This window comes from Meleagris gallopavo, chromosome 2, assembly GCF_905368555.1.
Source record: "Meleagris gallopavo chromosome 2, MGAL_WU_HG_1.1, whole genome shotgun sequence".
NCBI classification, from domain to species: Eukaryota; Metazoa; Chordata; class Aves; order Galliformes; family Phasianidae; genus Meleagris; species Meleagris gallopavo.
In genome coordinates this window covers 29,626,690-29,648,761 of record NC_139405.1, presented here as the reverse complement: position 1 = coordinate 29,648,761, position 22,072 = coordinate 29,626,690, and the positions used below count along the sequence as shown (strand labels likewise).

Here is a 22,072-nt window from a genome sequence, read left to right as displayed (position 1 = left end):
TGTGGCAGAAAGAAACTTTACCATTCCTTCCCTTTTCATCCCCTTTTCCCTCCCCCCAAAAAAATCTTACCCAAAAAACCCAAACGTTCTCAGTCTGGCAGCAGACCGTGAGGCAGATACTTGGGGGAATCTGAATTGGTAAACAAAGAGTGGATGCAAGGGGAAGGATGCAGGGCTTGTGAAGTTGTGTAATATAGGCACTTTCAAGATTTTGAAAGTAGTAAAGGAGCTTGGATGAAACTGCTAGAGCCAAATTCAGTGCTGTGCTCGGCAGATGCTGTTGTCCTTGCGGGCTGTTAATGTGCCTAATCAGTCTCTCCTGTAACCCTCACCTGATTCTCCTGTTTCTCTAGCTGCAGGGCAAGGTTCTGTGGTTGGCTCCAGACCTTGCTAGGCCCAGAGAGCACGAGCATAGAGTGAAGGTTTATTTCAACCCTCAGTTGTGCACCAGGGGTCTATACAGGACTTGTGGAGCTGCTGTTGGTGCAAATGCACCCCATGAAGGCCTCACTACAGCAATGGGGCTCTGGCTCCCATTTACATAATCTCTATCCATCTACTCTATTTGCAGCTATACCCACCTGGCTCCAGGGTTCCCTGCGTGGTCCCCAATCCTTATCAGGATTAAGCTGGTACAGAGTTGCAGGTCTTGATGCACTCACCAGCACAAGCAGAGGTCGGAGCATGGCTATGTTTTCCAGCCGAGTGCGTGCAGGGATCATGCCTGGAGGGACCACGGGGCTTTGGAGCTGTATTTCCAAATACCCATATTTGGAAAGGAGAGATAGCGTAGCAAAGTTTTCTAGGGAGATTAGGGAACAGCTTGGGGCATTAGTCTCTTCTCTCCAGCTATGAGTGGGAGAGAAGATACAGGGGGAAAGAAAACAAACAAAAAACCCATTTACCCCTGGAGTACTATATGCAGCATATTTTTAATTTAATAAAATAAAAAGAAAAAAGTTGCTTTTCAAAAGTACCAAAACTGCTGACTTGTCAGTCAGGCTATGATGGGGAGAAAAGGGTTAATGGGTACAACCCAGGCTTGGGGAAGAGCAGTGGGAGCAGCCTCCAACTGCCACATCCCCTGTTGCTTGGGGGCAGGCACCTGCTCCTCCATCCTCTGCTGCCTGTGGAGAGGGGATGAGCCATGACAGAGGGCTCTGTCCCCTCCTGCAGACCTCCAGGCACTGTGGGGCTCTGATTAGGCCCCAAGAAAGGTGGGGCTGATACTTCCAGTTGGCAGGGAAAAAAAAAAAAAGTGGGTGTTTGTGCTTCTCTGAATGGCAGCTACGGAGTCCAGAAACTGTGGCACCCTGAGGTGATGCTGGGGATTCTGGGCACTGTAGCCTTTGACCTGTAATAGTAGCGGATGTAAATGAAAAGCAACCTAGAATAACTCAGCAAGCCTTGGGAAATGCATCAGCCAGCCTCTGTCTCTGCATAAAAATCAGCCTGGTCTAGGAAGAGCAAAGAAAATTGACTTAGAGCTGGGGTGAGGGACTGACAAACCAAACTGGGATTCCAGCATGCCCTCCCAGAGCAGATCCCAGGCCTGCGGTCAGACAGGTCCTCTCTGAGCGGTGCCTGTCCTACCTGGAGCACCTCCTGGGAAGAAAGCCTGAGGCTGGAGTGACTGACTGGGAGTTTCTGTCCTACTTCCCCCAGGCTCAGTTCAGAACTTTGCCTCATACAGAGGCATTTCAAAGACAGAGCTAGTGTTTTTCCTGCCCCCTCCTCCTGCTGAGCTCTGTAGTAGCAACAGACATGGAGGTGCGTAAGCTGGAGGCAAGATGTTGCCACAGAAAAGAGCTCTCTTGTTCAATCAATGGCCTTAGAGAGAAACCATGACACAGGGGGGCAGGAGCACCAGCAGCCCCACGCTGGTTTGCCCCTGCAGCCGCAGGCCCCTAGGTCTGTGTCTTGGCTGGAAGTCTCTGACCTATTAAGGCAAATAGGAAGGTTTGGAGCTGTGGCAGCCCAGAGCATTCCCTGGGCTTGTTGCAGCCCCTTCCCCAGGAAAAGCAGGTGGAAAAGTGAGTCACTCGTCCAGCCTAACGATACCCCACCTGGCTCCTCAGTGGGTTCTGACAGATCAAGCAAGCGCCCCCCAGCAGAGGCAGGACAGCAGGCACCGCTCAGAGACCCTGGCCTCAGCTCCTTAGACCTTTTGGACAGGGGTCTCCCCTGGCGGTAGTTTCTTGCTGCGCTTCTTCATGCGGCTGCGGGCATAGACGCGGAGGAAGAGTGCCATAAAAACGACAGCTACGCCCAGCCCACCCACAACAGTGACAGTGTGCCCGTAAATGAGGCAGGAGAGGAGAATGGCAAAGGCCTGGCGGAGAGTCATGATGATAGTGAAGACGGCTGCCCCAAACTGGTTGATGGTGTAGAAGATGAAGAGCTGGCCGCAGGCAGAGCACACTGACAGCAGCACTGCGTGGGCCATGAACTCTGAGTGACGAGCCATGAAGTGTACTGATTCTAGCAAAGCACCCTGCTCCAAGAGCGAGCCCACTGTGAAAAGGCAGGAGAAGACATTGACACCGAACATCATCTGTACAGGAGACATCTTGTAGGTGAAGAGGGCATCCTGCCAGTTGGATGTGAAGCTGTCGAAGACGATGTAGCCAGCCAGGAGGACTACACCAGAGAAAGTGGTGACAGTGGACACGTGTCTGTTGGGAGCACTGGAGAGCAGGAACATGCTGACCCCCACAGAGATGAGGGCAGCTGTCAGGTACTCCCAGTACTCGTAACTCTTGTGTGACACCAGTTTACCCATCATCATTACAGGGATCACTTTGGAAGCCTTGGCCAGCACTTGAGTGGGGAAGCTGATGTATTTGAGTGCCTCGTACTGGCACCAGCTGCTGAGGATGTTGGAGAGGGAGGCGAAGGAGTACTTGTACATAGCAGCCCCATGGCGCGGCTGCTTGGTCAAGGCGCAGTACAGACCAGCCACGGTGAAGGCCAGGATGCGGTTCATAAACACTAGGAACTGGGAGTCCTTGAACTTCTCCCCAGGGTCCGTCTCAGTAGCACCGTATGTTCTTGTCATCACACGCTCCTGGAGAACACCCCAGGTGAGGTAGGAGGCCTGCAAAGCAGGGGGAGCACAGGGAATTAGGATCCACACCAAGAGCTACAAGCAACCATTGGAAGAATAGACCCCAGGAGATCCTTGTCTGCCCTGTCATTGCCTCATCCTCTTCATAGCAGTGCTTTCCTGACACACCAGGAGATGGGACTGCTTCTGTTGCAACCAACCTGCAGGAGCCCACCGTACCTTGTGGTTACATTTAGGAACAACTAGAGCCAAACAAAATCAGCCCTGCTCAAGTACAGCCTCTACAAGGAAAGAGAAGCCCACAAAGCAACACCTCAGTATAGAGAAAACACTTGTTTTAAACTGCCTGTTGAACCAGATGGACAGGATCAGAGAACATTACTGATGTATAGCTCTGGCTTTGGTGCCAGCTCCCTGCAGCAGGTCCTGGCAGCTTTCCCAATGGCCTCTCTGTTGGTTCTCACTTCCAGCTCTACAGACCAAGTTTTACCACCCAAATCAATTCTAGTTTCTAGCAGACAAAATTGTTCTCCAGGGATAATCACTGCTCTGGCTGTCACCTCCACTACTTACGCAGCCCTGGTGCTACAGCACTGAGCCTTTGACAAAAATAACATGGACTTTTCTTTTCCAAGTAACTAAGGCAGAGAGATGAAATGGTGGTGTCTGAAAGTTTGAATGTGCTGGGACAGTTGGCCAGAGTGTGAGCGTCTTCTATTGGCTGCAAGATTTGTGAGTTTCATATAATAATTAATTTTAGTCCTCAAAGAACCAAAAAGCTGTCTTTCCTAATGATGATTAGATTGTAGCTGAGACTCAAGGAAACTAAAATTAAAAGATCCTCTATTTTTGTAGCTGAATTCAGTACTTCCTTGGTATCCAGATCAATCTATCAAGGGCAGAACCCTTCAGCTCCAGAAAGTGACCCAGAAGAGAGTCTGTGTGTTAACTACCTGCTCCTCTGATGGGAGCTGGAACAAGAGCAGCCCTGACAATCTGTCTCAATCACAGAATTCTCCCTGTCCGTGGCTGCAGGGGACTGCATTTGGATAGATGAGAGAGGTGACAATCCAGATGACACCAGAATGGTCCCTCAAAGGTTACAGCAACCCTGGTGGATTATCCTGATGGAGGGGCAGTGTCCCAGCCTCCAACCCTGCCCTATCAAGTAAAGCACTGCATCTTCAAGGAACTGGCAGTACAAACTCATTTTCCAGTCCCTCCACCCTGAGTGGGACGGCCATGCACACATGCGTAGGGCCCCTACCTGTAGACCAGCAGCACAGAAGAGCAGCTTCAAGATCTGTCGGGCTGTAGAGGACTCTGTAGGCTCTACTCGGGGTGGCAGGGAGCCATCCTCTGTATGTACAGTCTTCACCTCAGAGCCAAACACACATGATTTGATGACAGGAAAGCAAATGCCTCGGCCTGAAGGGATAAGAGAACGCAGACACAGAATTAACCACAGCCTGGGTACCACAAGCCACACCAGCTTGAGAGGTGTAGGCTCCTTCCTTACTAACCTTCTCTGTGACTAACAGTCAGTTCATTACACTACATGCATTACCAGATGGAGACTGGAGCCTTTAGCAGACAAATTCTCGTATTAGTTATGCAGCCATGGATTGGGCTGACTCAGGCAGACTCCGAATTGTTCAGAACAAACTTCCATATCTACTGGTATGGGAGTCTGGGAGAGATTTGTTTCAGGATAGCTCCTAGGGATGGAGGTTTATGCCCAGCTCAGCGCTGGTCCAACAAAGCACAGCAAGAGAACCATTTGTCAGCACTGAGGCAGATATTGGAGGAAAGCTGTTGCCTGCCCTTACCTGTCTCCAGGTAATTCCTTCTCTTGAAGTACTGGATGAGGAGGAATCCTGGTATTACAATACTTGCGTAGCCAGCAGCATTAATAAAGAAACGGAAGAGCCAGAAGTCCCCCCAGGAGTCCTGCAAGGCAGGGGGCATTTCTTCACCAGTAGCCATGATGGGTAGAGCAGCCAGTACGAGGGGAACACAAAATCTGCAGAGAGACAAAGAGGCAGACGGTAGGCAACCAGCACACAGCCTGCCTGCTCCCCTACCCTACCTGCACCACCCACCTCCCAAATTGCTCCTGACCAGCAGGCAGCACCCAGATCCCACCCCAGCAATGACAGCAGTTATCACAGAATACAGAGCAGGAAAGGTCCTCTGGAGTTTATATTTGCATCTGTTAACAGTGTTTGCTCTGGCTTAGGAACACACGGACTTAAAAGCTTGGGCTTCCAGGATTGGAGAGGATGTTTGAATGCTGTTGTAAAGGGCTGGTTTTGACAACGCCTTTGTTCCAAATGCAAGGAGCACCTTGCACCTCACCTCTTCAGGTTAAACTTTAGCACAGCTAAATGCAGATTTCTTTCTTCTGAGTGGAAAAAAATAAAAGGTCATCAAATGGAAAGAGACTCCGACCTAGCAGCTCATGTTACAAGCCTGCAGCCAGAGCAGCCTTTCTTTCAGAAAAAGCACTTCCCCTCCAACTACACCGGGTGAACAGAGGAGAGCCAGGGGGGCATGTGGCTGCCAGGCTTGCCCATCTCCCTGCTGGGGCAGCGCTCCAGGGCATTCCCTGCAGCTCTGAGGAAATTACCAGGGCTCACCCACTTGACAAGGCACAGCCAGAGAGCAAGGTTGGGAAGGAACCTTCTTATCAGCTGGCTGGTTGGGTTTTTACCAGTGATATCTGCAAAGGCATCTGAAGTTCTTCAGCATTACTCCTGAGGGATGATCTGATCAGCTTTATGACAGCTGTAATGCACCTGTACTTCTTCCCACTGTCCCCTTCATTACACAAGCAAACCCAGGCTAGCGGACCACACGAAGAACAAGAGCAGCAGATACACAACAAGGAGGAAGTTGGCATAGACTTCTGCACCCAAGGACACTGGCATCCTCCTCTCCTGCAGCAGCCTGCTCCAAGGTCAAAGCAGCTCTCTGCAGCAGGGGAGGAAGTATCTTTGATCCATGCTCCATTCTTGCCTCAGTCTCCCCTGCAGAAAACGTCTCACAGGGGCCAGTGATGGTGCTGTAAGGCTGGGTACATAAACATGCACCAGATGAAGCTCTGGGTTTCTGTGATGAAAAGGGCCAGAGAAGATGCTAGCTCCTCCTGCAAAAAATGAGTGATTCATAGGAATTTAGGCCCTGTGTACCTTCCCTCAGTGTCAGAGACCACAGCTGTGGTCTCCAGTATTCATGAATCGCAGAATCTTGTACTAACAAAGCTAGGGTTGTAAAGGCAAAAAAGTCCCCTGCCATTTTATGAGCAACAAGCTCTCCCTTCCCACTGTCCTCCTGTGCCCTGGGAAAAGGCTCAGGGGCTTTTCTAAACTTCAGTTGCTGCAGACAGGCCTCAGAGTCCAACAATTTGACATAAGCCAAGGCTGAGCTTCACCCTCCTGTGACTTACAGGACCCAAAAATTCCCATCCTGGGTAGAAGTCAAACAGCTGGGAGCAGGTTTTTGTGCCTGCTTCCTATTCCTCTGCTCTCTCTTCATTAAAAAAACAGAAAGTCTGACACCTCTGCCTCTATCCTCCTCTCTTTCAGACCTCTCTCCTGCTGAGAGGCACTGCAGGCTGCTCTGCAGGCTGCACGGGTGCTGGAGGATGTAAGGAAAAGAGCTCAGCAGTAGCACTGGGGGCTGAATGCTGCCCACGTGCTCCAGGTTTGCATGAGGTAATCCTGGCTGATCGCAGCAGCTCTCTTGCCAAGGAGAGGGCACAGAAAAGCTTTTTGCTTTTGCTTAAGTCTGATACAAACTACAAAGTCGGTTGCTACATTCACAGCCATGTGTCCCATCAACTTGACAGAGACCAAAAGCCAGCCACCCCTATTCAGGACTGTTCCCCCTCACCCCCAGCACTGGAGCAGCTCCACTCTCCCATAGGAGGATACAGCGGGACAATGGCTCTCTATGTGCACACCAGCAGTTCCCAGACGCAGATTCAGGGCCGCCGGCTCCGCTCTCCCCGCCGAGACTAGGAGGGAACAGGGCCGCCAGTGTTACAGGTGGGAGGGGGCCGTGCGGGCGGCAGGCCGAGCTGTGAAAGGCGCCTCAGAGCGGGACCGCCGCTCGGCTGCAGTTCCCCCGCTCACAGGGGGCCGCCCTCGGCTGCACCGCCGCGGAGCCGGGCCAGGTCCCGGCTCCAGCCCCACGCCTCGGGCTCCTGACTCAGCCTCGGGGCTCAGACGTGGGGCCGAAGCGCTGCCCGGCCGCAGCCCGGCGCATCTGCAGCACCGCTCCGCCTAACGGGAAGCCTCGAGCGCAGAGAGCCAGGCCCGGCTCCGAGCAGGATCTCCCTGCGCGGAACCACACCATCGTGTTAAGGTTGGAAAAGACTTCTCAAATCACCCAGCCCAACCGCCGTACCCACCTACCTGTCACTCGCTCACGCGGCTTTTCCCCTGCGGCTTGGCCCCGGGCACCCCGCCGGAGGGCCGCCTCACGTCCCCAAACCGCACGGCTCTTCGCCCGGGACCGGGGACCGCCGCCGGGAACGGCGAGAAGGGAAAGGAAGCTCCCGGAGATATGGGGCCGGTCCCTTCCCGGCGGCCCTATCCGCAGGCGCCGCGCCGCCCGCTCCGACTCCGGTCCCAGCACCCACCTGCGGCCCGCTCCGGCCCGGCCCTCTCCCGGCCGGCTCCCTTCAGCCCGCTGCCGGCGGCGGCGGAACTCCCGCCTGGCGGCCCGCAGCGTCGCCTCCCCCACAGCGCCCCCTGGCGGCGCGGAGGGGCCGTGCGGGGCGGTGCGGAGCCACGCGTAGCCGTGGCTGCGCTCACGGCGCACCGGGGCCAGCCTCGTTATGCCGGAAGGCGGGAGGAAAGGACAACCGGGGCAAGCGGGGCAACCGCGGCTCCGCGTCAGGGCCTTGCTGCGCTGCAGGGCTGTATGCAGCCTCGCAGTAAAGGTTTACGACACTGATTAATAAAAAACAAACAAACACACTTTTATTATGGGGAAAAAAAAAACAAAACACGTAGATCACTTGCTTCTGCCTTTCTCCTCCTGCTCCTTCAGGCCTGGCACCACCACAGCACTGTAACGCATTGCTCCCCCCAGCCACAGGGCTCCTGGCCCTGTCAGGTGCTGCTGAGGTAGTGGGTAGAATATAACTCAATGGCAGCCCGAGAGCTGCTGGGGAGACCAGAGGAGCAAGTGCTGCGTTCCTGGCAGCATTCCCTCACATCTGCCTTTGCAAGAAGGGAGGAAGAAAGCTGCGAGCAGCTCTGCAGCATCTCGGGTGATTGCGCCATCAGGGATTTGCCCCACACAACAGCAGCTGCTCCATGGCAGCAAGTGGGGAATTTCCCTGGCTGGGGTGGGGTCAGCACCATGAGTGTCTGTTCACACAGCACCTCCATGGGCCGGTTCCCCAGTACACTGCATCACGTGCTGCTCACACAGGAGAGAGGCAGGAACAGGAGGTGAGGAACTAAAGGATGTGGAGATAGCCCAGCCATCACTTCAGCCTGTAGAACCCAGGGAAGACCCTATGCTTTCTAATCAACCTGCCATGCCACAAGCTGGGTCAGGATCTTCCCATACTTGTTGGAAAAGAGGGCACCTTGAGAGAGTGGAGTAGGTTGGGTGACACGAGAGCTGGAGCACCTGCAGCCAGAACAAATGTTTATTACAGTGAGCACTAGCTGCTCACCCACACTTGTTCTGATGCTGGCTGGGGTGCCAGATGATGCTCTGTCCCTATGCTCTGTGATGAAGAGTCCTCTCCTACTCCATACCCAGTCAGCGACAGCCTGCAGCCCCTGCAGTTCAGGTCCCTGAAGGGAGGGGAATTCAGTCCTGCTGATCTGTCACACAGACCCCACTGGGCACAAATCTGAAAATACAGCCTCCCCTGTGTAGTGCTCATAGTGCCACCTCCTTCTGTCCAGAAAGGCAGCCTGAGGCCCAGAAAACTCTTCTCCGGGCAGGGATAACACATAGTTCCACTCCCACTGCAGGCTTCAGTGGTGACAGCACAGGGCGAGGAGGCCGTCTGTGGGCCTACGTGTCCACTGCTCACTCAGAGCACACGACGGGCTTCCCTGAGATCTTCAGGTCATCAAAGGGCAGCAAGGCGAGGAGCTGTAAAAGCCAAGGGTGTGGGTCTGTGAGCATCTCTGTTGTGTCTGTGCCACCACCCTGCAGCCCCAATATGCCGACAAAACGCTCGGCATCCCCACTGGCCTCACTCACATCATCGTTGCCATCAGCCAGGTCCTGGGCCGTCTCGTTTTCCATGTTCCTCAGTAGGGTGTCTGCCCCAGAGTGCGAGAGGATGGCAGCGATGGCAGCATCCTTGCGACCCACGGCCAGGTGGAGCGGGGTGCAGCCATTGTACATCTGGGCATCCACGTAGGCCCCATTGTGCAGCAGGAACTGGACAGCACTCCGGTTGTGGCACTCTACTGCCATGTGCAGCGGGGTCTTCCCGCTCGTGCCCTCCTGTGGGTGACAAGGACGTGAGTGTGAGGTCCCCCCTGCAGCACACACACCCCATGGGTAGGGTGGAGAGATGCAGCCCTGCAGCAGCCCTTTCCAGCCTTACCTGAACATCAATGTTGGCACCGCTCTGCAGCAGCAGGGACATCATCTGGATGTTCCCCTTCAAGGTGCTGATGTGTAGGCAGGCCAGACCTGGGGAGAAGAGACAGGAGAGACAGCCAGCGTCAGTGCCAGTCCCCCACCAAGCTCCTGGATTTACAGCACAATCTCTGGACTTGTCCCTGGGTCCCACCTTGCCAGTTCTGGAGCTGCAGGTCCTGGAGGTGCCCGGGGGGCTCAGCTGTGCCCTGCAGCAGCTGCTGGGCACAACGCAGGCGCTGCTGCTCACAGGCCAGGTGCAACGGGGTGTTGCCATTGCGGTCCTGCAGCCCAGGGTTGACTCCTTTGTGGATTAGTGCTTGGACTATACTGGGCTGCTCCAGATAGACAGCCAGGTGCAGTGGAGTCTGGAGGAGGGAAGCAGAAATTAGGAAGCAGGGCTGCCATGCAGTGCCAGCCCCCAGAAAGCAGCCTGGTGGCATGGGCTGGGCACTCCTCCACCCCTGGTGCCGAGAGCTGCTCTCCTCCCTCCCAAGGTGTTGCCTTCCCTCTCTTTGGAAAGGGACTGCTCACACATCCTCATCATGCCCTGCAGCAAGCAGGTAGGCTTCCCTAGGGAAAAGGCTGATGGAGTGGGCCTGCCTGTCTCCTGCCTTCTGTCCATCTCACTCGCATCATACCTGGAAAAGGTCATTCTGGATCTCCAGCAGCTCTCTGGGAAGCTGAGCAATGCAGCAGAGTGCCACATCTGGTACACAGTGAATAATTGCCAGATGAACCAACCTGCACAGGGAACAGGGGTGGAAAAGAAGGAGAAAATCAGTCTCAAATGATACGTTCATGGGCAGAGATCCTCCACTGCTGTAGCTGAAATAATCTTCCTATCTCCCCCAGCCACCTGTCTTCCCACCAGTTTGCAGCTTCCAACCCTGCCCTCTCCCCAAGGCAGCTCAGCTGCAGGGTGGGACAGAAGCACAGCCTAAGGTCCCCAGGGCAGACCCTTGGGCTGACCACAGGGGATGTGACCCACCTCTCCTCCCTGGGCCACACTGAATGCTGGGGGTTTGCACCCATCCTCCATCTTGGGGAGGATGGCAGAGCCTGGGAAGCATTTTGCAAAGCCCAAGGGCCAGGTCTGGCCACTGAGCAGGAGGTTTGAACTCCAGCAGCTGCCAGGGGAATTCCAGTTCCCCACTGCTGGCTCCACACGATGACACTTCTGCTTTCTCCTGTGCCAAGGCAGGCAGCCAGAACTGGCCAGGAGCCGGGCACCAGTGCAAGATCACCTGCATGGCACAGCCCTTGTGCCAGCCTCTCCTCCAGCCCCCACTGATTTCCTCTTTCCCTTCCACATCCTTCCCTTTTGGTGCCGCTGTGGCAGGACTGGCATGCAGAGGGATACCAGAGTGCTCTAAAGAGCTGGGTACCCTGGTACTCACCACTGCTGAATGCTCAGACTGCCCCAGCCGCAGGGTAGATTTCATTCTCAGCCCACCTATCCCTTGCCCTTCCCCTGCTGCAATACTTGTGCCGGTTTTGCACCGGTCCTTGCTGTCTCTGAGCAGTCAGAACAGAAGTGAGAGCAGCAGCAGTGGGCCCGAGGGGAATTTCCAGCCCAGCACTACCAACCTGCTGCACCCCGCATGGGCACAGGGTAAAGGAGCAGGACATCCCTCAAAGGCTAGACGGAGGCAGGAGGGGCTGCAGGAAGGCTGCACAGCAAAGCTGCCTCCTCCATGAATCAAGCCAGTACTTGACACCCCAGGCACCCACAGCTGAGCCCCATTTTCAGTAGTGAAACAAGCAAGTTCCCCTTTGCCCTGCTGCCTGTGGAAAAGCTGTGTCCTTGGGGAAGCCCTGGGTCATGCTGCTGCAGGGAATTCCCCACTGGAAGCAGAGCCACCCACATTTTGCATCTATGAGGCTGCTGGGTGCTCCGCACCGCTGACGCTCTAGAGCAGGGCAGGGGATACATCAAAACCAGATGCAGAAATACAACAGTAGCATGTGCTCCACTGCCTTCAGCTGCTTCCCATGGCTCTAAGGCCCGGCAGTGGGCAGGGAGACGTCCCAATAGATTTGCAGCAGGCCAAGGCTGCACTTCGAGGTGGCCTTTGCCTGCTGCCAGGGACAGTCCCTGCCTCTCCACGCCCGCTCCCACGTGCCGAGGAGATGGCAGGATGTGCTGCTCTCAGGTATGGCGCAGATAAGCGCGTGCAGCCCGGGGACTTTCCGAAGCAATTCGGGTTGAACTTTAAACCTCTGCCGCTTTCACTTTCCAGAGCCAAACTTGGCTCCCAGGGGAGAGAGCTGCGCCCGGCAAGGGTGAACTGGGGAGGGTACCCTGGAATGCCACGTAAAGCATGGGGACAGGTGTGACAGTCACAGGGGTACATGAAAAGCCCAGCCCTCTGCCGGCATTTCCCTCGTCCTGGGCTGGGAGCTTTGCAGCACAGCATGTTTGGATATCCACGCTGCAGGAATTGCACAACCAAGCCCCTTCCCACCAGTCAGATCCCAGGCTTTCCCTCGAAGCTGCTTCAAAAGATTGCTTTTTTCCTCCCACCCGTCTTCCTTCTCCACCCAGGCACAGCCTCCTCCCCTGCTTTCATTTCTGCATTTGCTCCCCTCTTTCCTCATTGCCAGGCCTTAGCTTCCTGAAATGGCTGCAGAGGCGGCGAGCTGCTGGGGAATGGTGCAGCAGCCACTGGGGCTTGATGAGCCCCCTGGGAGTACTTGAGTAGTACCCTTGTTCACGGAGAGCTGTGCAACCAGGAAGCATCTCCTGCTAAGCTGGGAAATCTGCCCAGGAGACCCCACGTCCAGGCTTCGTGCAGACTGCTGTTTTTTTCAGGCCACAGCCAAAAGCTATCCTATCTGGGATGGCACACAGCAAGCCACCACCCTGGGCACGGGGAAGGAGAGGTGCCCAGGTGCTGCCAGGGTTAAAGTGTCCCGGCCTGAGGATGCTGCAAGCAGACACACGGGGACAGGGTACGGTGACACCCAGCTTTGACACAAGCAGAGTTCCACCAGTCCTCTGAATAACCTTTGCTATTTCTCTAGAACAGGGGCTGACCGTGCAGATCCTTCCATCCACGGAGGACAACAGCTTGTCCTCAGAGCAGCCTCTCCATCAACATCTCATCCTCGACATATCCAGAACAAGGGACCAGGCATTCAATGGAATTCACCCCAACACAGTCTGATCCCTCTCCAGATAAGCTCAACAGGAATGCTTGGCTCCTGGCTCCTTGTTTTGTCTGAGCAGAGGAGGAGGAAATTGTGCGCATAATTTGCACAGGAGAAGCTTGTTACCAGGAGGAAATGGCATCAGCAGCAACACAGAGGAGCGTGAGCAGGGAGGAAAAGAGAAGGGGAATTCCACACTTACGCTGCTGCCCTGCTCCGGCCTTTCAACCTGCACTGCTAACCGCTTCCTCACACACCAGCCCCAATCTCTGTCAAGCGGTGTGGCACTGTCCCACACTGCAGCCCATTGCTGTACAGCTCCATACCTCCTCGCATGCAGAGGTGGTTCTGCCCTGTGCTGACATCAGGTGAGCTCAGCCTCTCTGCATGCAGAATGGGGTTCTGCTCTGTACAGCATCCTTGCAGGGAGGGGTTGAGCCAGAAGCAAGACAGCCTGTCCCAGGAGTATGGAAACAATTTCAAACCCCAAAAGGCCCACTGACCATGGCAATGCTGTTTTGCTCATCAGGAGGCAAGTCAATTCTCCTAGTTTCCACACACACAGAGGCAGCCTCCCATCAAAACAGCCTCTTGCTTGTGGACAGTGGCTAGACCTTGCCAGAGCCTGTACAGAGCCATCTTACAGTCTAGCACACACTGTGCACTGCCACGGGCTGCTCTCTAAATGAAGCACCAGCCCTGGGGCTCAGCTCCACCACCCACTCACTGGGGGGATTCCCATCCCTGGGGTGCAGGGCCACCCCATACAGCACCTGGCTCAGACACCATCCTTCACTGTCACATCTGCCTCCTCTCTTATCCACACTGAATGCAAAACCACTCAGAGAACCCAGAACTGGCAGAAATCAAAGCTTCCTTCATTAATCCAGCTGAGCTCATGCCTCCCAGGTGGCAACCAAGCAAGGACTGAAAGACCTCCCTGTCCCTGTACTGCCTTCTGCAGCCCAGCACGTGGAAATTTCCAACCCTTTTTCCTCTTCCTACATCCTGAAGTTCTCTGCATCTCTTGCCAGCTCTGGGGTAAACCTAAGCATGCAGAAAGTCTGAAAACACTTCCCTGAGCCCAGACTGAAGCCATAGAACAGGGAAAAACATTTTACTGGCATTATCTTGAGAAGCAGGGTTCCCCAGATACAGGCAGGAATCTCTAGAGAAGAGCCACGTGAGATGAGGGAGTTAAGATGGCCACATATTACTGAGTGCCTAAAAGCAGCTCCTAGCCCTGCAGGACAGCCTCACACCCAACCGCTGCTCACGCAGGCAGGAGCTGGGTGGGAAGGCCCTTCTGCTCCGCAGTCACGCAAAGCCCAGAGCATCACCACCAGTGGCAACCCACATTTACCCATGAACAGTCCCCCAGCCCTTGCAAACGCACCTCGGCCCACAACTCACTGGCACATGATTTCTTATCAGCAGATGGGGCAGCACTCATCGCCGGTAGAAGGAGGAAGTTGGGCTTCCTCCACATCTCTCCTTCCCTGAGCAACTCCAGCTCCGTCTCTCCAAGCTAGCAGGGGCTTCCATAAAACACAAGCAAGTGAGGAGATTTTCTATACCTCCCCATCGCACCTCACAGAAGCTGGTCCTACGCCCACTCCTTTCCCAGGACATCGGGCTTACACATCTGCCTGGCAAGGCTGGGAAAGAGGGGGTTTCCTTGTCGGCTTCTGACAAAGGCTGCGCTTGTTTGGAAGCCAGAGCACAATGCCGGAGCCGCCTGCACGGAGCTCACCATCTCTGCAACTGGAAAGCCCCTCTCTCGGCTTCCACGCAGAGCGGTCCCATTGGAATCCCATCTAGCAGAACAGGAGCTGGGTTGAAAGGAAGAGACGGATGCTTGGAGGAGACCACCTGGGAGTGCAGAAGCCTCCCAGGCTGGATCTCTATGCCTGAATTGGAACAAGTGGGATGCTACACTAAGTGCAGGGCCATGCCCATGCCTGCCATGGCAGCTTTGGGAGCCACATGCCCCACTGCTACAGCCCCAACTTCCCCAGGACAGCAGGGGAAGGACTGCAGAGGGGGCTGGGGGGGTGGGGGGAGGGAGGGTTGAGGCTTTTACAAATGATTCTTGGAAGGCTTGTGTCGAGGCACCCACGCATCTCAGCGGCCAGCACCCCACGCCTCCCCATTAGGCAACTTCCTTCCTACGCCAGCAGCCCCTCTGCCTTTTGGGGGTCCCCCTACACCCCAGCAGCACTCTGCAAGGACCTACCAGCACAGGCAGTCCCCATTTGCATTGAGCAGAGCGCTGGATGCTCAGCACTGCTAAATATAAACGCTGCCCACCTCCGACACGGAGTCAGGAGGAGAGACAGGAATAGAAAAGGCAGAAGTCCACAGCCCAGCCGCAGTGACCTCAAGAATACATTTCCTTCCCAGCACCGGGAGCAGGCTCAGGAGGCCCTTTGCCAACACCCCCAGCCCCAGTGTGCAGCAGGCTCCTGCCTCACTCTGTGCAGATTTCCTGTTCTGAACTGCATCGTAGCTGAGAGAAAACAGGAGAGCGGCTGCAGCCACTGGAAGAGCTCTGAGAGAGTAACTCCAGGCAGGAGATGCCAAGGCACCGCCAATTGATGTTTCCCAAGTTAATGAGCTGTTTGCATTAGGCTCTGGCCAAGCAAGTCAGGCGAGCAGCAGGCTCAGCTGCCCTACAAGACAGACTTGAACGGCACACGCATCTCCAAGCAGCTGCACCCACCGACTGCCTTCCTGCAGCGCTGTTTCCCCAGGCCTGCCCGATGCTCCCCGCTGGCACATTGGCTGTTAACACCATGGCCGGGGGCGGGGGAGCTGCATGCAGCCAGCCCTGCTTGCTGCCAGACCTGCCACAAATCCTCAGCAAAGATCTCACTTTAATGAGCTAATTAGCAGCCGTGCAGGCTCCCTTCTTAGCAGGAAGTAAACACCGGAGCTGGCTTCCACCTCCAGCAGTCCTGGGAGCTGGTAGCTCTGCCTCCGCGCAGCTCCTTCTCCAGCCCGCTGCTATTAAATCATTGCTTGCTCGTATCGGTGCCCTTTGGTTTCTCTTCCTCCTGCCCTATTACTTAGCATTAAGCGCCAGCCTAGGCTTGGGGCGAAGCTGTGAGCACACTGCGCTCACACCGTGTGTGTTTGTGGTGAAACCCCCCGCGGAGGTAATGCAGGCAGAGGGACGTGATGAGCCGAACGCAGCTACTAGCGGCCAAACCGTGTTACCTTGGAGGGATGCCTCTGACCCTGGGAGCGCTCTGCGTAAATGGAAAGCCCCCTGCCCTGCCAGGAGCTGGGCCTCCCTGTCTCAGAGGCGCCGAGCATCCCCGCGGCTCCCAGGTCGTTCCCCGAGAGCGGACCCAGCCCGCAGCGCGTCCCAGAGCCGCGGGCCGGCAGAGGAAAGCAGGGGCTGCGCTCACTTACGTGTCACCGTCCTCCGAGACGTAGGTGAGGGCCTCCAGCTGCCGCCGGTTCGGGCCGTCTGGCGGTGGCGGCGGCTCGGCGGACGGCAGCGCTTCGGGGAGGGCGCCGGAGCCGTAGCTGGAGTCCAGGCGCTCCTCGGAGGGGGTCGGCGGCTCGCAGGGGGTCGGGCTCTCTCCTGCGGCGGTCGGAGTTTCCCCGGCGGGGGTCGGCGGCTCGGTGAGGGTCGGGGTGTCGGCGGGAGCCGGGTTGTCCCGCCCGCCCGGCAGGGAGCGCAGGGACTCGATGCCGGAATCGCACTGCCCGTCCTCGCCCTCCCAGCACTCGCCGCCCGCCGGCCGCGCCATCCCGCCGCTCTCAGCGCCCGCCGCCCGCCAGCGCCGGCCCCAGCCCCGGCGCCGGGGGGCTCATGGCCGGAAAGCCAGCGAACGGCCGCCGACTCCGACGCCGCTCCGCGGCTCCTCCTCCTCCCGCCCGCACTGACTCAGCCGCGCCCGGCCCCGCCCTCCCGGGATTCCCCCCGCTGCGGGCAGCGGCCCCGCACCGCCTCCGTGGGGCCCTTCCTCAGCCGGGGGCTGCTCCCGAGTCTGCGGGGCTGACGCCCGTTTGCCGGGATCGGCAGCCCGGAGCCTCAGCGTGCCCCCCAGGCGGGACGGAGGGTGGCCCGCAGCCTCCCCCCGCCCTGGTTTGGCTCTTTGAGTGGCAGCCGCGTCGTGATGGGACGAGGGGAAATGGTTGCAATCTAAAAGAGGGGAGATTGGGACTGGGTATAAGGAAAATGTGTTTTACAGTAAGGGTGGTGAGGCAATGGAGCAGGTTGCCCAGAGAGGTGGTGGATGCTCAGTCCCTGAAAGACACCTAAGGTCAGGCTGGACGGGGCTCTGAGCACCATAGCTATGCATAGCTATCCATCCCAGGCGAGTTGGACCAGATAGCCTTCAAAGGTCCCAAATCAAGGCCATCCAGCCGCATCTCTCAGGGATCTGTGGGCTCTATCTGGTTACCTCCCAGCACCCCAGGCAGTGGGCTTTCCACAGAAGGCAATCTAGATAGCTCTGAATGTGGGTGACACACTTGGAAATCAGGTTTCACTTGCTGTTTTCATTGCTTTTATTTTCACTTCTTCCTCTCTCACCTGCAAGGTGCACACCTTCCTGCTGCACCCAGCAGGAGGGAAGGACCTGCTTGTTCCCACATCTGCAGGAAGCTCACCTGGGTGGCACTGGGCACTTGGGCTCAGAGCTGCATTCAGCGTGCTGAGTATTTCCCCTCCTGCTGCAGCTGCTGCAGGTTTGCATCACTCTCTGAGCATTGCCCAGCCAGTCTTGCATCTGCAGCCCTGCTGCATGCACACTGCCCCCAAAGTGTCTCCAAACAGTTGGGAAGAGAGGGTTTGAGGTGTGAGGGCAGGGGCAGCATGGCAGCAGGCAGAGGAAGTCTGTGCTGGCATCAATAACTTCCAGCTGTCCTCCCACGCTCAGGTTCTGTTTTGGTTTCTCCAGTCGTGTCACTGGCTCTGCCTGGATGCAAGATGACAACTGCTGAGCTTCTCCCACACCTCCCATCTCTGCCCATGGATCTGGGTCATACACTCATGGCACCCTCGCTCGCACCCTGCTGGTGGCTGCATCCCAGCTCAACAGCGCTGCAGATGTCATTTCTGACCCTGCTGCACACAGCTGATAACTTGCAGGGCCTCTCTTGAGTCTTGGGCGTTACTGAATTGTCACAGCCAGCCCAAAGCGCAGCACAGAAATCACAAGGGCAGCGATCAGCTTGAGGTCTGCATGTCATAGGCCAAACTCTTACACATCTTCTGTGAGAGCCATTTAGCTCCCCCTTCTTCAAATACTCACAGAATCCTTAGAGTTGGAAAAGACCTCTAAGACCATCTCATCCAACCACCAACCCACTCCCACCATGCCCACTGATCATGTCTCTCAGTACCACATCCACACGGATCTTGAACACCTCCAGGGACGGTGACTGCACCACCTCCCTGTGCAGCCTGTGCCACTGCATTCTCACTCTTCTGGAGAAGAGTTTTTTTCCTAATAGTCCACCTGAACCTCCTCTGAAAGTTCTTCCCACACACACGGAGTTCCTGCTCTTTCAGCTTTGTGTTATCCATAAAGTACTTCCCCAGATGCCTTTACTAGTTTTTATATGGCACTGTGCTGTACTGTATTACGGCTCCATCATAAAGCTATTACTTGTGGTTTAGAGGGGAAATATTGGTGGTAGGTGGACGGTTGGACTAGACGATCTTAAGAAGTCTTTTCCAGCCGTAGCGATTCTATGATTCTGGGCTCTCTACAATCCCCTTCTGCTATGTCACTGAGCATCATTACCATTGCAAGTAGACACATCCCTGTTCTTTACAGGGGAGTTGGGCGAGATGGCCTTTCAAGGTCCCTTCCAACTCAAACGGTTCCACGATTCTATGAAAGAGAGAAGGGATCCATTCCCACTAGAGGTCAGTGTCCGCACACGGCCGGGCAGCCACCCAGCCAGGCTCCCAGCTCAGACGCGGTGCCAGGGAGATGCCAGGCCCCGCTGTGCGATTTTCAGCACCGGGGATGTCTCGAGATGCCCTGAACAGCAAGCTAGCTTGCAGGCTGGGTGAACAAAGAACTCAGACGTGCTAACCGCATTTCTCTCTGAACTGGATCCTTTCTGTGGGACCACTGTCGGATTTGTGAGTGCAGCAGCAGGGCTCCGTTCACCTCTATGCAGATGGCTGGGAATGCCTCACTGCGTGTTCATTGGCGTGCACGTTGCTGCGGGGTGCAGAGCCCTCCCAGGGGAGGAGGCAGATGTAGGAAGGGGGTGGCAGATGGCCTTGGAGGACAGATAATCAAAAGCAGGCATAATTGGATGGTGAGACATTGCCTGAGGTGAGAAATCTTGTCACCTGGGGCTCCTTTTGTAGCTGTGGAAGCCAGACCCGCTGCCAAAGGCAGGCTGGTGCACTGCCTGCACCCCAGCCGGCTGCACCCTCCCACCTGCTCCACCTCTCCCCTGTTCCCCTCCATTCCAGACCTCCCCCAGCACTGCTGCAGGTGGCTGTCCCACTCCCAGCGAGCTGCACGGCGCTGCCAGAGCTATTACTCATGCAGCTCAGTGCTGCTCTCCGGAGAGCCAACGCGCCGAGCTGCCAGGCTGCATTAGGGCTTGTGTCTCTCCGTGCCTGCATCACTGTAAGCTGGGAATAGACTTGGGCGAGCCACAAGGCTGCAAGCAAGGAGCCCAGGAAAGGATTAAGAGAGGAGGGAGAGTTGGCCTGGGAGGCAGGGGAAGGCTGGCATCCTGACGTGCAGCATGCAGGGGCTGAGCACAAATCATAGTGCTGCCACTCGCTGGGACAGAGGGACCGGCCCAGGTGGGCTCATTGCTTGAGGGAGATGTTAGGTCCTGCTGGGCTGCTGCAGAGAGGAAAGCCACTTGTCTGTGCCAGAAACCACTGCAGAGCCTCACAAATAACTGCAGTGATGGAGAAACAGCCTCTCTTGGGGCTGAGTGAAAAGAAAACAAACTGCTCTCAGGCAGCTCATTGGGAAGGGAAGGATGGGAGCAGGCGTCAGAGATTTCCCAGGTGTGAAAGGTACCACAGAGCACAAACAGCAGGACCTCACAACATTTCAAACAACTGCACCTAACTGCTGTTTTAAAAGACCTTCAAAGCTGATTCCTCACCTACAGTTAGCAGTTTAGCCAGCAGCAAAGAGCCCTGCAGGCTTCAGTGGGTTTCCTCTCCACTGCAAAAAAAAAAAAAAAAAAAAAAAAAAAAAAGAGGTGAAAAAGGTAAAAAATAACACTCTCCTCCTCCCAGCAGCCTAGCTGTAGCCAAGGGAAATCTGAGTGATGGCAGAGATCTCCTGGGAACACCATGCTTGAAGAGGTGAATGGCCAAAGAGCTGTCCGTAAGTCTGAAGAGCAGCAGCAAAAGGCTGCATTTAACTGGAGCAAAAAGCACGTCCCCACACCCATGCTCCCTTTGTTGCACTGTTAAGGAGCAATTTAATTGGAGCGACACTTTCTGGAAGGCTCAGACAGCTGCACAAAATAGCCTTGAAATGTTTAAATTTAATTGGCTGCAATCTCTGAGCTCAGAAAATCCCGTGGCCAGCACGAGGGGATTCTTTGTGACACACTCTCTTAAGAGAGAAGAGGCAGACCACCAGGAATGCACTGATTGCTTCAGGAACAAAAGATTGAGGCTTGACCGTGCCTGACAGGTTGGACACAACCGAGCTACAACCAGTATTTATATAGATACGGTGCTACAGAATGTTGCAGCACATCCACTGTTACATTATGGTACAAATACCGGAACAAGGAGAGGTATCTGTGCCTGCCTGGTGTGACATAAAGCCTCTTTCAAACATTTTCCAGAATTGAAGTGCAGATTTAATGTCGGGGTAAAAACTGATGCCATACTGAACCAGAAGAGAAAAGGATATTTCCTGTCAGTGCCAGAGATGGAGGCGTGAGAAGTTTGCTGGATTGACACGTTATGGAAAATGAATAGAGAACACTGTCAATATGACCCAGAGCTTTATATCTGCCTGGAACAGATATGAATGTCTCTGCAGAGTGACAGATATGGGGTATCTGGAGAATGAACCTGCCGATGTCCCACTAGGGATATTGCTTCAGTTGCCATGTCTTCTTGAGAGATTTCCTGCTTCTTCCAACACTCAGAAATGTCTCTATACCAGAAATGCACAGCTCTCCAACATCACCTTCTGCTCGAGCATCCCCAAACCCACGGTGTTTTCACTTCAGAGAGAAAGGGTGTACAGAAGGAGTAACCTGGGAAGCAGGTAACACCCCTCCTAGCCTTCCTTTCAACCAGACACCCTCCTTCATATGCAGCTGGCCACCAGCCTGCATGAAGGTGAGCAGGGTGGAAAGGACCTACACATCATATCACCTTATTTCTGCAGGAACCCTGTGCTCTTTGCAGCGTATAGCAACCGTGCCCCTGCATTCCCTTCTGAGCACAGAAACCTGCCATGTGCCTCTTTTGATGGCTGAGAACTCACACATTTCAGTTGAGAGCAGGGCACAGAACTTCTTGGTGACATCCCGACTCAGAAATAGCAAAGCTGGGGCTGTGCTTAGCAGTGTTGTCTCTGAGATGCAGAAACTGTTCTGCCAGGGTCAGAAGATATTCAATACAAAAAAAAAAAAACATCTTCCTGGATTACTGGTAGTTGCAATACCCACTGATAAGAGATGTACTGCATGGATGGCTCCGTAGGGTTGGTGGCAGCCACCATCCCGTTTAAATCCTAGCAGAGAACAAATCAAAAATAGGCAAACCATAGTAAGCAGCTCCCTGCAGTCCGTGGTGCTATTGAGGAACTCCTTGCCAGCATACATGCAGAATGTCAGAGTTAAAATTTACCACTGATTCAACAGTGAATGGACAAACTCATCAGAGCAAAAGCCACTGCGGTCTGAATACAAAGATGCAGACTTGTACCACTCTTTTTTTCCTCCATCCACCCTTTTTGGGTGACTTTCCCACATCTGAGAGAACAACAGTGAACAGAGAACAACTGATCCTGGAGGACAATCACCTCACACACTCCTGTTGGTCCAGCTGATGTCACTTCCTCCAGGAGTCCCCATCACTGTATAAAGCAGCAGTGCATATATGCATGCAGATGATCTGCAAATGTCTGCTAGTGTGCATGTGATAGTGTTCAGTGCTGCTGCAGACACCTTAGCTGGAATGGGTTGTGCCATGGTGCACACAACACTGAGTTCTCCTCTGCAGCACAGGAATCAGCACGGAGGATGGCA

At 55.2% G+C, this 22,072-nt stretch overlaps 2 protein-coding genes across 4 annotated transcripts; both read right to left on the bottom strand.

The window, feature by feature from the left end:
- Positions 1-913: 913 nt before the first annotated feature.
- SLC35B2 (solute carrier family 35 member B2) lies at positions 914-7,830 on the bottom strand. 3 transcript variants are annotated; one of them, XM_085219473.1, is made up of 5 exons: positions 7,486-7,814; positions 6,962-7,085; positions 4,897-5,090; positions 4,335-4,495; positions 914-3,097 (listed from the first exon to the last, which is right to left on the bottom strand). In XM_085219473.1, the coding sequence occupies exons 3-5, from the start codon at positions 5,051-5,053 to the stop codon at positions 2,159-2,161; spliced, it is 1,257 nt and encodes a 418-aa protein (XP_085075599.1). In that variant the 5' UTR covers positions 5,054-5,090; positions 6,962-7,085; positions 7,486-7,814; the 3' UTR covers positions 914-2,158. The 3 variants fall into 3 exon arrangements, with proteins under 3 accessions (XP_085075599.1, XP_085075601.1, XP_085075600.1); XM_085219475.1 differs by lacking the exon at positions 6,962-7,085 and having other exon boundaries at positions 7,713-7,830; XM_085219474.1 differs by lacking the exon at positions 6,962-7,085 and having other exon boundaries at positions 7,486-7,626.
- Positions 7,831-8,029: 199 nt separating this feature from the next.
- On the bottom strand, positions 8,030-16,759 carry NFKBIE (NFKB inhibitor epsilon). Its single transcript, XM_010706967.4, has 6 exons — positions 16,262-16,759; positions 10,333-10,435; positions 9,846-10,059; positions 9,657-9,745; positions 9,305-9,553; positions 8,030-9,193 (listed from the first exon to the last, which is right to left on the bottom strand). Exons 1-6 carry the CDS (start codon positions 16,603-16,605, stop codon positions 9,128-9,130), a joined length of 1,065 nt encoding a protein of 354 aa, XP_010705269.2. The 5' UTR covers positions 16,606-16,759; the 3' UTR covers positions 8,030-9,127.
- Positions 16,760-22,072: the final 5,313 nt, after the last annotated feature.